Below are 13,084 nucleotides of genomic sequence, written 5' to 3' on the forward strand. Positions count from 1 at the left end.
AGAATCTTCTGAGATATCTTCAGGGCACAATCACTCATGGGTTGAGATACACTGCTAGATATGTGAGGCTACATGGATATTCCGATGCTAATTGGGTAGGTAGTGTGGTGGATCGAAAGAGCACTTCCGGGTGTTGTTTCTCTTTGGGTTCTGCCTCGATCTCTTGGATGAGCAGGAAGCAGAAGTCGGTGGCTTTGAGCACTGCTGAGGCAGAGTACATTGCTGCGAGTATGGCCTCCTGTGAGGCTGTCTGGTTGAGGAAGCTCTTTAGTGAGCTATTTGGACATACATTGGATACTACTGTGATCCTTTGCGACAACTAGAGTGGGATTTGTTTATCCGAGAATCCCGTATTTCATGATTGCTCCAAACACATCGATATCAGGTACCACTTTATCTAGGATATGGTACAATGAGGAGCAATAAGGCTCCATCATATTGTGATAGATGAGCAGGTCGCCAACATTCTGACGAAGCCCCTGGGAAAGGTCAAATTCTTGACTTTCCGAGAATGACTAGGAGTTGTTGAGAAACCCTCTTATGAGGGTCCTGTATGATGCATACATGGAGCTCTAGGAACTCTTGGGGGCTTGGGGTACTTCTTGGAGCGATGAGCGACCATAGGGTGACTCACCCTCCCCTAGTGGTGTGCTGTGTATAGGGTGAATGGTTCAACCTTCCGCTATGATACCCCATGGCAACATGTAGGCAGGATGAGTGGTTCATCCTTCTCCTGCTGAGACATCCTACCCATGCAGCCTGGGACTCATGGGAAGTACCTCTCATCTGGCCAATGAGTAGGGAAATGAGGATAGGGATCATAGTAGTACTGATGGACGCATCGTGTATCTACCGTACTCCCTATGCTAGGATGACATTGATCTAGGATCAATTGGAACTGACTTTGGGTCAGTAAGAGTGATATAACTCACTCTCTTTTGGAACTGATCTGGGATCAGTAAGAGTGGTATGACACACTCTCTGGGACTGACTTCGGGTTAGTAAGAGCGCTATTGAGCACTCTCTTTTATTTGGGATTGACTTCGGGTTAGTAGAGGATGGTATGATACATCCTCGATCATTTCTTCTTCTTCATAGTTCAGCAGAGCAGGGCAGAGCCGAGCAGTGCAGGTCAGTGCATTTGATGGTAGAGATAGTACCGACAGACAGATGGATCAGCAGGTGGAGTTCTACCTAGTTGAGAGGGAGTGTTAAAATTGGAAACTAGGGCCAAACTCCATGTGGGTCATCTTATTTATGGAAATTGATATTTTTCTTGGATTCCTCTCGTCGAGAGGTGTAGGATTGATCTAACGATCATCCGATTCCGACATGTATTCATGGAGATATGAATTTATTTGTATTTCTTGACAATTTTTCAAGGTCGGCCAGCAAGCTAAAGTGTGTGGCACACCCCCAACTTGTCCTCCACGATTCATATAAAAGGAGGAAACCTTGTGGCATTATTCCACTCATCTCACCACACATCTTCTCTCTCTCCTACGCATTAGAAGAGGTTCTCTCTCTCATACGTGTGGCTGAAGGAGGAGGATGCAGATCAGGTTTAAGGCAGCGTTGACTTAGGGCTGAACGTGAAGGACACAGATCTGTTTTATGCATGCATTGACCAGCATAGAGGAAGGTTTGACTGCGTTCTTGGGTTGGGCAGCCTCTCCTAGGCTAGCTGCATTGCTGGGAAGCCAAACGCTGGCCTGTTTGACCACGGATTTGACCAATGTTGACTGGTTAGGGCTGACCGCAGAGCTGCAGTACGTTGACTGCTGTTTGACCACATTTTGTGGACTGTTTTGGGCTGCTTACTATTGCTGTTGGAGGCCGAGTTCTCCTAGGTTGACCTAAGGTCAAATTGGAGCTGTTTTGATCAGTTTCGACTTTGCTGATTGATGTTGTATTGCTGCTGATATAAAATCACAGATTTGTGATATTGTACTATCTCTCTCTCTCTGCTGAATTATTCAAGAATATAGAAGAATTGATCAAAGGGTTTCCTTGCATTGGGGTTTGTCCCTGGCTAGCCGCCACATCTTGTTTCTCTTGTCTTGGCTTGTCTTCTGTCGATTTATTTATGTTCTATCAGCATTTTACTTATATGTTAATGTGATTGCTATACTGAGAATTGACATTGGGCTAATAAGAAGAAATTGAAGTAAATTGCTTTAAGCATAGAACATACCATAATTTAACAATTACAAGTGACTACACTAGGGCCAAATGCTAAGGCTTACATAGGTACATGCGTTATGCATAAATGCAGTTGAGGACATAATGTGATTAAACAAAAAAATCTTCCTTATCAGTTACAGTAATAATTATAGAAAACCAGAGTAATAAGTAGCACCTTTCACAAGATTTTCTTCGATGAAATAAGGATGCTGAAATGATGGATCTTTTAGCAAAGATATCCAAATTGAATTTTGTTTGAGTCAGGTAATGTATCGTTTAATGGCTCACTGCAATTATAGAATTTTTCTTTTGGACTCTGGGGATGTTATGGTTGTTCAAAGTTGCAGGCTGAAAGTTTGAGGGATTTCAGGATTTTTCAGAAATTGGGACATCAATCATTTAGGTTTGCTGGTAGCCTGGTAATTTTGTGCTGTAACAATATACTATTGGGACCTTCGATACCAAATGTGTTACTAATAGATTTGCTTGTATTTTTATTTCTAATTCTTCTTGAGAAATAGTTCCATGCAAATCATATACCACCCTTTGGATTTGGGGGAGGAAATGAATGCATAGCAGACCATGATGTCTAGAGGATACTGAATGCCTATTTTTCTTTTTAAATTCTCCAAATTTTTAATTTTCTTTACTCTCAATCAAACTCTTTCCAAGAGATGCATCTATTGTTTCGAGGTTAACTCTCTTATCATTGGTATTGTTTAACTTGCAGCACTATCCTACAGGAAGATGTAGTTGCACATGTCAAAAAATGCCCTTTTGTGAAGCAAATAGAAGAATTGAAATCTAAACCATACTATGCAAAGTGTATCAATTCTGGCAGTGATGAAGAAGATAGCTCAAGATTTAGAAGTCCCTCTGAAGTTCAAGAAAAGTGTTTTCCATCAGGAGAAACTGAAAGAATTCGATCAGGTGATATTGAGTGGAATGCAACTTTCAAAGGTAACAAAGCAATGGATAAGGTTGATGACAAGGAACCTTCCCTTTTGAGAAATAACCAGATTTCTTTTTGTGCAGATAATGATGTGTGTTCAGAGATGAAGCGCAAGGCCATACTTGCAATGTCAGGACAGGAGTTCCATGCATTACTTGAGAAAATTCAGTCAGCTCACAGTGCTATTTGTGAAAACAACATACAGGACTCATATTTGCTGCCTGATGCCTGCAACAAATGGTTCAATGCAAAGCTAGATAGGTGAAATTCATTTTAAGGACGAACTTTGCAGTAGTGTGTTGGTAACTTGGTGCTAGAATTATCTGTATTTAAGCTAATTCATTATATTATTCTAGTGTTAATACTTCTCTGTTTCTTCCATTTTTTCTTTGAAGGGAAAGATTAATGTACATTGTTTGGACTTGAATTTGTTGTAAAGCCTTGATTTTGGGTTGTGGGAAATGTTGCTGAATATCAACTCATTACCTGCTTTTTGTCTACAAAATATTCTGTCAAAAGAAATGAAGGTGTGTTTTGTTAGTAAAAGATACTTGCTTCAGTCTATCACCATTGGCTATGCCTTAACCTTGGATCATTCACTTCCCTCTGGCTTCAGGTTTGAAAGAGAACCAGCTGAGCCATAAACTTGCTGTGAAAAACCTCTAGATGTAAGCTCTATGTTTTTTCAGAAAGAAGACTTATATACATAATAATTGATGGTTAAAAGTAGGAATATGCATAGGATGATTTGTTATTTTAAAATATATCGTGAGAGTAATAATTTAAACTATATTTGCTGTTGAAGGCTGTCTGTGGTGGCTTTCTTTCTGAGGCCCTTCCAGAACCATACCTTGGAGAGTTGGATTTTGATTGGGTTGCCAGGGAGCTTGATTGGGAAACATAATGACTATATAGTATGTACACATCTGTTCAAGTGTCCTAGGTATTTCTTCAAACAGTGTTGCTGAATTTATGGTGCTATTCCAGGGTTTGGCTGTCTGCATCGATCATATGCCTGATGGGCTAGTTATTGAGGGCAATTCACTCTCATATTAAATGGGCTAGTAGGGGAATAGATTTTGCAAGACATGTTATTGTAAAGTAGGAGCCTCATTACAAAGATTCCTGAGGCAAAGAAATTTCATGTAAAAAGGGAGTTCAATAAAATTGTTGATAGAACACCGAATCGAGGTGTCCAATTAGCCTCAAGGTAATTGCAAACAGTGTGTTCCAAGACATGATTAAAGATGATGAATTATTTGGTTTATACAACTTCAAGAGTATAATTTAGTAATTGGTGATCTTCACTTTTAGTCTGCCAAATCATTAGTCACTAAGGTGTTAAAATGCAATTTAAATTGTATCTAAGCAGAAGTTCTTTTGCCTTTTTCCCAAAGAAAAAACTTGTAACTTCATATTTTGAGGTGAAAATGAAGTTACATTCTGCATGCCCCTGTTAGTAGTTACCCACCATTTGTCCAAGACAAAATGGACTCACGGAGTAACCAGGGAATCTGAAATAGGGCATTTGGACTCGCTTATGGTGGGCTCGAAAATGATGAACTTGTACCTCTTATAACCAGAAATGAAGAGAACATCCAATGCAGCACCTTCAGATTGTCAAACTTTTAGAGCAGAATCAATTCATGCCAATGGTTTTAGCCTGGCAAAGATGGTTTATGTGAAACTGCTACATTAATTCTTGTGGAGTTATGTGAGCAGTCTACTAGATTGGAATGCCGCGCTGACATCAGGAAATCTGGTCATTGGTCCTGTGAAAAAATTGAAGAGTTGAGGTTCAGAATGCATACAATCATCTGTCCTGAACTGAGGAATACAGTGTGCCTGGTAAACCTTGGAATTCCATACATATGGGTATGTTCTTCAACAGCAGTGCCCTCTGGTCAGAAACTTTGGCTATATCCTCATCCTGTAGTAGAGCAGCAAGTTCTTTTTCTCAGCAGACAGTTGAATAATTAGGGCACTGGTGTAGTGTTCCATTGTAGCAGATTAGGTTTGCTGAAAGAGAAGTCCCCCCAGCAAAGTTTTTTTTAGAATGAAGTGCACACCTGTGGAGGCTCCCGACCCTTAAATCCCTATATGTGTGTGTGTGTGTAGGTGCGCTGAAATTAAAATTAGGCAGGGCCGACTTACCCAAGTTACCCAACCATAGATGCTAAATTGTAATCCTAAATTCCTATTTCCTAATCCTTGTTTTCCCATAGGTTTGCAAATTCAAAATTCAAAAACAAACATGCCAAGGAAATTGGATCCTTTCTGGGAATATGGTGAACCTAAAGCTCCGAATGATAGACAAAACTTGAATTGCAAGTTGTGTGGAAAGGACATACGCGGGGGGGTGTACAGGTTGAAGTTTCACCTTGCACAAATCCCTGGACATGATGTGGGGCCTTGTATAAATACAAATCCTGAACTTATCCAAAGAGCCATGAGAGCATTGGGAGAATTAGAGCACACTAGAGAGGCCAAAGAAGAACTCAAAAGGCAACTAAAAAGGTCAGATGAAGGAAGTGGGCCAAGTGGCACTGGTTCTACTGCAGCATCAGTCAATCTGGTAGCTGCATCATCATTTTTTGTTCCTTGAACCACACCTGGTTCACAACCATCTATCGGTTCAATGCTAAAAAGAACTGAAAAAGAACAAGCTGACAGGTTGATGGCAAAATTTCTCCTCTGGAGTGATATTCCTTTCAACATTGTAAGGAATAATCCATTTTTCCAACCTACTGTTGATGCTATTGCCAGTGTTGGCCCGGGGTACAAAATCCCTTCTTATCATGATTTCAGAGGCCGGATTCTTCAAGATGAAAAGCGTGACTGCACCCAAAGATTGGAGGATTTTAGGGCATCATGGGCACAAACAGGATGCACTGTTATGTCAGATGGTTGGACTGACCAAAAGGGGAGAACCCTTATAAACTTCTTGGTTAGTTGTCCCAAGGGGACTATGTTTATCAAATCTGTTGATGCATCTCATCAAATCAAAGATGCAACAACTTTATGTGATTTGCTGGATGTGTTTATTTTGGAGGTGGGTGAACCAACATGTTGTCCAAGTCATAACGGACAATGCTGCAAATTATGTTGTTGCTGGTAGAATGCTTATGGACAGGCATCCTACTTTATTTTGGACACCTTGTGCTGCCCATTGTATTGATTTGATGTTAGAGGACATAGGGAAAATTCCCTTTGTCAAAGATATTGTTGACTCATCAAAAAGCATCACAAAATTTATATATAATCATACATCTGTGCTTAGCTTGATGAGAAGATTCACCAACAACAAAGAGTTGGTGCGCCCTGCCATTACACGGTTTGCTGCGAGTTTCATATCTCTTCAATCCCTCCTGAATTCTATGTGGGATTTGAAGAGAATGTTTCTTTCAGAGGAGTGGCGTGCTATGTCAATGAGCCGCAAACAAGAAGGAGAGGTTGTATACAGACTAGTTTCATACCAGGAAGACTTCTGGGCGGGAGTGCAGGAGGTGTGCGCCGTTACTGAACCTTTGGTAGAGGTTCTTCGGTTGGTTGATGGTGAGAAGCCCGCAATGGGCTATTTGTATGAAGCCATGGACAGGGCCAAAGAAGCCATTCGGCCCTACTATGATGATAAGGGAGTTGATGGGTTTCAGAAACTCCTTCTATGGGGAGTGATTGATGAGCGATGGAACAACACACTCCATCGTCCCATTCATGCTGCTGGGATTTTCCTGAACCTTGCATTTTCTTATGCATGTGGGTTTGATTTTGATGCTGAGATCATGGATGGATTCTTATCCTGTGTCCAGAAGATGGTGCGATCTCCAGAACAACGTATAGAGATCTCTAAACAAATTGAGACATATAAGATGGCAGGTGGCACATTTCGCTTTGAGATGGCTGTCACTGATAGGACGATTAAAATGCCAGGTATTTTTTAGTTTGTAAATTTGTTTCAAATTTCATTGTCTCTTCAAAATTTCAAATTCCATTTCTTTCTTATGTTTATTTAAAATTTTATTTGTAATTTTGTTGTAGATGCATGGTGGAAGATGTATGGTGGCAGAGTACCCCTTTTGCAAAAGCTTGCCGTATGCATCCTCAGCCAAACATGCAACTCCTCAGGATGTGAGCGCAACTGGAGTGTATTTGAAAAAATACACAACAAGAAGCGCAACAGGTTAACACTTAAACATTTAAAATATTGCAAATTTCCAAATAAATTTTTGAATTCATTAAACAATATTTTTTTATAATATTAATTATTAATTATTATTTCATGATCTTTGTACAGATTGGAGTCCCAGCGCCTTAATGACATGGTCTATGTCTACTACAATCTTCGATTGTGGGTGAGGCAACTTGAGAGGACACCTGATGTGGATGCCATCTCATTGGATGGGATTGACACCACTGCTGCATGGAGGGTTGAGGCCGAGAGGCCTCTCATGGATTCTGCTGATGATTGGTTAGTGCAGGATGTAGTGGAGGGGGAGGAGGAGGAGGAGGAGGAGCAGGAGGAGGAGGTGACACCGCCTACCCGGGCTACCACTAGGACCAGTAGAGGACGTGGTCTACCTCATGTAGCTCATACTTCTAGTTCTTCAGCTTCTAGAGCACATCAGACTCCACTGCCATTTCCACCAGCACATGCACCAGCATCTACATCTAGAGGGAAAGAGAAAGTTGTGACATTTTCTCGCAAGAGGGGCAGAGGAAATCAATAGGATTAGACTTTCATTTTATTGTATATGAGTCTATGACATTATGACATGATGAGATACATTATCATATTTTTTTTTGATATTTTGAGGCTGAGCTGGGACTCAGGAGTCAGGACTTACTATTCAAGACATGATTCAATGTTATGTGTGATTTTAGCACTAGAAATGATATTAAACATCTTATATATTAGTTTTCTTATCATATTTATGTGTCAATGTATTTACTATTTATTTTATGTTGTAGATGGTTTAGATATTAAAAAAAATGAAAAAAAATGAAAAAAAATGAAAAAAAATGAATATTTTTGTACCAAATGCTTTTTTCCTGCTTTTTTCCGCTTTTTTCCCGATTTTTCCGCTTCATTCTCGGCGCCGATTTAATCCCGCTCGCGCTTTTCACAACATTGTTTTGAATTTTTGACCCTAGGACAAATCCTAGAAGCACTCAATGGGTGTTTGACCTCTAAAATAAAAGACCTTGAGCATGAAACCCATGTTTCAAAATTATCAATAATAATTTTTCTTTCATTTTTCAATATACAAGAAAGAAAAGCACATTTCATATTTATGAAGACCAAACCTAGTTACACATTTTTCAACATTGCTGGTGTATTTTATTTATAATTAAAGGACAATACTGGGTCGACTTGAATTGGGCCAAAAAAAACCAGCTTGTGTTGTTGTAGCCAACCTTTGTTTATGGTGACATATACACGTAGTAAATTTGATGATGTACTGGCCTGTGTGTGTAGAGTCTTGTGATCTGTGCTTGGAGAAATTTCCTCATTGGGGGATTGCTTATTGAAGAACCCCGATCCTGTATACAACTGTTACATGGCAGAAATGGGGTGCTCAACCCAACTTATAAGGACCCTAAGGATGAGGCTGCACCACCTTTAAAGGAACCAGATAAGACCATGTTGGAGGACATCTGGAGGTGGTACTCTCATGTTTAGTGAGGGAGTCACTATAGTTGTGAAGGATCTTGAAGGCCCCTTTTCCCACTTGGAACTATTGTATCTACCTTGGAGGAGAATTTTGGGGTGGTGTGTCCACTTTAGAGGGATTTGGGTAGCAGATTGGAAGACTATGGAAGAATTCATGTTGTTGAAGGGCCTTTGGAGGCTGGACGCTTCACCAACAACCCTTCATTTGAGGAAAGGGTCACTTGTGAGGCTTGTTACCCACCACCTTGTGGGTGATAACCCGAGGAGAAATTTTTCTCCATGGTGAGCCTCAACCGGCAACCAACAATCCCTTGATGCCTCCTACTAGCTTGTTGTGCCATTTCTCTGTCACCTGAGCCAACCATGTGGTCCCTCACCCACCTATATTGATCGTATGTTTGAAGGTGGGCCTCCTGAATCTAAAGGTATGTCTTGTCATTTAGTAATTGAGTATTGGGTTTACTTATCATGGATACTTTTGGGTATGGATTGATGGGGGGATTTGGCAGAAAGAGTGGGCTTAGTTTGTGCTCTTGTCCCCTTGATCTCTTTTGGTTGTTACCCTTGGATCTTAGTCCCGTGGGATCTCCTTTATTGACCATTTGGTTCTAGGGTGGTACTACTTGGGAAACCCCGATTTTGGGTGCGTGGTCCCGCTCCTTTATCCGCACATATCACTCCCTTTCCACTCACTATACCCCCATTCATCTTTTCTCCCACTTGGGTCCACATTCCCATTCTAGGTCCACATAGGGTTAGCCTCCCTATCCCCTTGCCCCCACCTTGGGTCAGGCCTAAAATGATGCCCCAGAGGTTGAAGCAATTAAAAGAAAAGGTGAAAAGCATAAATGGCCACATTTAACAGGAAATTGTACCACAAAATGCAAAAGATGGCCGGGACAAAAATAATTAGCACGTGGGCAAAAGTCGACACATGAGCTCTACCCCATCCATGGCCATCACCTTGGTTCCATAGGCCCTAGATGAGCCTCCTCTATCATTTAGGAACCCATGATTGTCCCAACCCCTGGAGGGCAATGAACCACCCTACCTCAAAGGGGGTAATCACTACTATATTATACACATCATGCTCTTGTCCTTTGAGCCCCGAGCAGTTAATTAAAGAAAATTCATAAAAGGCAAAAGGCATATAAAGAAGGGTGGAAAAATCAAGGTCGGGGCACCTCATGTACCACAACTGCTCCCTCCTATACATTATATACCCAAGTGTGGGCTTCCCCTTATCTAGCTACCCCTATGCCCCATTGTGTGGCCCAGGGCTGCCACCCTTATTTCCTATCCATCTCACCTATTTGTCACTTGCCACCCCCATTAGAAGAGTGTACCTTGGACATACTATCCCCTCTAAGGGCTGAAACCACCTAATGAGGTACTTGGCTAACCCCTTTGGAGTTTGGAGACACTAGCACATGCCAAAGCCCACTACGAAAGGGCATGCCATTATGAAGTACCCACTTTGTTATCCATGGTTTGTAAGCTCCTTTACCCGATTATTTTAATGACTGATTGTACTGGAAGCCAAGGGACCACATTGGATCTTATGCGGGATTGCAGGTGGTTTCCATTTGGGTTTGGCTTCCTTATATGGGATCCTGACAACCAGAGGTCCACATTGGCACATGTAGGGTGTGCATAGAGAGCCATAGGCCTCCACAACAACATACAACACTCCACAGATCTTCATGGATATTCAGAGACTACTAGTGATCCATTTTTAGACGATGGTGACATGATTGGTACACTATGCCTAGCAGGCCCCCACAGGAGCCCCACACTCTTGGCAGGTGTCCCAATACTTGTACAATGTCATGGCAACATTCATTCTACCACCTGGACCATTGCAGAGGATCTACAGACATCTCCAATTCATATGGAGACCCATGAGGTCATTGATGTGCCCTCAGATCCACTGAGAGCACCACAGGTCTATTACTTGGAGAACAAGGGGCCACCCCCTTGTCTATCATATTCTGAGGAATTTATTCCTCAGTATGGCACTTCAGGGTGTTATTGAGCCTTTGGAGGGCCCTACGACATGCATAAAAATTATTTGGCCCGTTGTGAAGCTCGTTTTTACATTATGAGCTAGTATGGTGGGCTTATCACCATTAGGGGTTATTATTTGCACATTATTTTATCATTAGGGGCCCATAGGCTAATTCGAACTCCATAGGAGGCTATATATTGATGTTAGATATATTCATTTGTATCATCACTTGACTTGTGATCTCTTTAGTCTTAGAGAATTTTCACACTTCTTCCTTGGAGGATATTTTTGTAGATGGATGAATTTGGGCCACTTCTCTTATCTTGGAGCTTTGTTATGCAAACGAATTGTTGGTTGGATGTACTCTATAATGTTGTAAGTGCTTTTTATCGTTGTTATTCTTGTTGCTGCATACTGCTAAAATTAGGGCTAGTTGCGGGATTATTGTAATGTGGAATTGAGCAATGTTTTAGTTATTAAATGTATGGGCCAATGTTATATGAATGAATGTCCTAGAGATTATATATCTCGAAAAGCTTTCATCATTTGCTTTAAAGTATAAATGCTTGAAAGTCTCTTTTCTTTTCTTACTATCTACATGGGATGAAGTTGACTTTTTGGGCCTTCTTGATCAAGAATCCAAGTTCTTACTCATTACCATCTTTGACTCCATATACCCAAGTGAATTAGGCACTCGTTACATAAAAAGGGTGATCATATTAACCTTCTTTTCACCATTTTACCCTTTTTCCCGAGTCTAGCCCTAGTGGGTCACCTAGGGCATCCATTTCCTGGTAATTGGCCCAAGGAAAAATTTCGATTTCCTCTAGGCTACTACGCTAGTGGGTCCCCTCCCTCTCCTCCAAATTTGAGGCCATTTTGACGGTGGAATATCCGGGAATCTCAAGCCCTAGCTCTAGGATTGAATTTTGCCTAGGCATCCCCAAGGCTAGACACTAATAGGATCAGTTCAACCTTTGAAGTAAATATTCTTGTTTGATCCTTTCCCCTTACCTTGTCTAGGATAGGAACATCATTGGTTGCTACATTCCATCCCCGAACCTGGGCTGGGTCCACTCGGCCCCGTGTGGTCCCACTTCTCAATAAAGACTATCTGTCAATGATCATTTGGGAATCCAAGTTTCCCAAGGATTATAGGGACCGAGAAACTCCTTTATAAGCCTAGTCTTTCTCCCTCAACCCTCCAATCCTCACCCCTTACCCCTGGTGGACCAAGTTCCTTGCTTAAAGAGCAAACAAGTTCCATTTTTCATTCCATCCTTGGGAAAGGGTTCTCAGGGTCACTTCCCACCTATCCATTGACATCTACTTTACAAAGTGATCCCTACACTACCGAGACTCCTCACATCAGTGAAAGTCTGTAAGTAAGGAGACTTCGCTGCGGTGACAGTGGGCTAAGCCTCCACCGTTGCCCTTGACCTAAAAGTTGCCCTCTTAGGAACCCCCTTTAGGTCCCCTACTGGTTTGAGTGGTAACAAGGCTCTTGTGCCCCTAGTTTGTGTACATGTGGCATTAGAAGCCCATTTTACATTAGTTTAGATTAATTAATTTGTAGAGATGGCTTTCCTCCTTAGGCTAATTTAAGGGATTTTAGCTTAGAAAATTGTTATTTTATTATGAGGGAAGTTGAACACCTCCTCTATAAATAGAGGTGCGCTTCCTCTCATTTTCTCATGGAGTTTTGGGGGAGAAATCCCTTAGCAATCTGAAACTTTTGCGATTTTCCTTGTAAATTTTAGCTTTGGATATTTCAAGTGAGGCTTGGGGAAGATATGTTTTGAATGGTGGAACTTTCTTTGGAGTGACAAAATAATGCTTGGATGAATAGTGGTATTTTCTTGTGAGTATTATCTTCCATTTCACCACAATTGTTGAACTAGGGTTTGTCATGTGCCATATTAAAAATTGCAACATCTTTTATGTCTCTATTTTCTTCATACACAATATTTGTCCTCAAGTATCCATCAAGGAAACTATAGATTGCATTCCTTGACCTTAAGTCTCCTAATTTGGAAACTCGTTAGGGTTGGATTGAGAGGTTGTTCCTCTCTCCTTCCCATGCCATCCAAGGTCTTCAACTTTGACCCGCTCCTTGTTTGACTTCATATGCCCAAAAATTTAGTAATGAGCCAAGGCACTGGTCCTCCATTCTCCATCACTTTATATTTTTTGAAAATCATTAAATTCAAAGTGGCATGTGTTTGGGAATCGGTTTGAGCATGCATCTCCAAAGCCTATCTTGAGCCAT

General features: G+C 41.2%; 1 protein-coding gene across 9 annotated transcripts in view; it reads left to right on the plus strand.

The window, feature by feature from the left end:
• Positions 1–13,084, plus strand: part of LOC149249523 (tRNA:m(4)X modification enzyme TRM13-like) — a 306,935-nt gene that overhangs the window by 52,423 nt on the left and 241,428 nt on the right. For 7 of the 9 annotated variants that reach the window (XR_016266777.1, XR_016266778.1, XR_016266776.1 and 4 more), the window contains 2 exons: positions 2,915–3,144; positions 3,220–3,397. Coding sequence is in view for 6 of the 9 variants with exons in the window: in XM_089458732.1 (XP_089314858.1) it covers positions 2,915–3,144; positions 3,220–3,397 (408 nt within the window). In the remaining 3 variants the exon portion in view is untranslated. Of the gene's footprint in view, positions 1–2,914; positions 3,398–13,084 lie in introns of all 9 variants that reach the window. The other 2 variants (XM_089458731.1, XM_089458728.1) reach the window with 2 other exon arrangements.

This window comes from Pinus tabuliformis, chromosome 7 (genome assembly GCF_031772625.1).
Source record: "Pinus tabuliformis cultivar Carrire ecotype Pingquan chromosome 7, CPIR1, whole genome shotgun sequence".
NCBI classification, from domain to species: Eukaryota; Viridiplantae; Streptophyta; class Pinopsida; order Pinales; family Pinaceae; genus Pinus; species Pinus tabuliformis.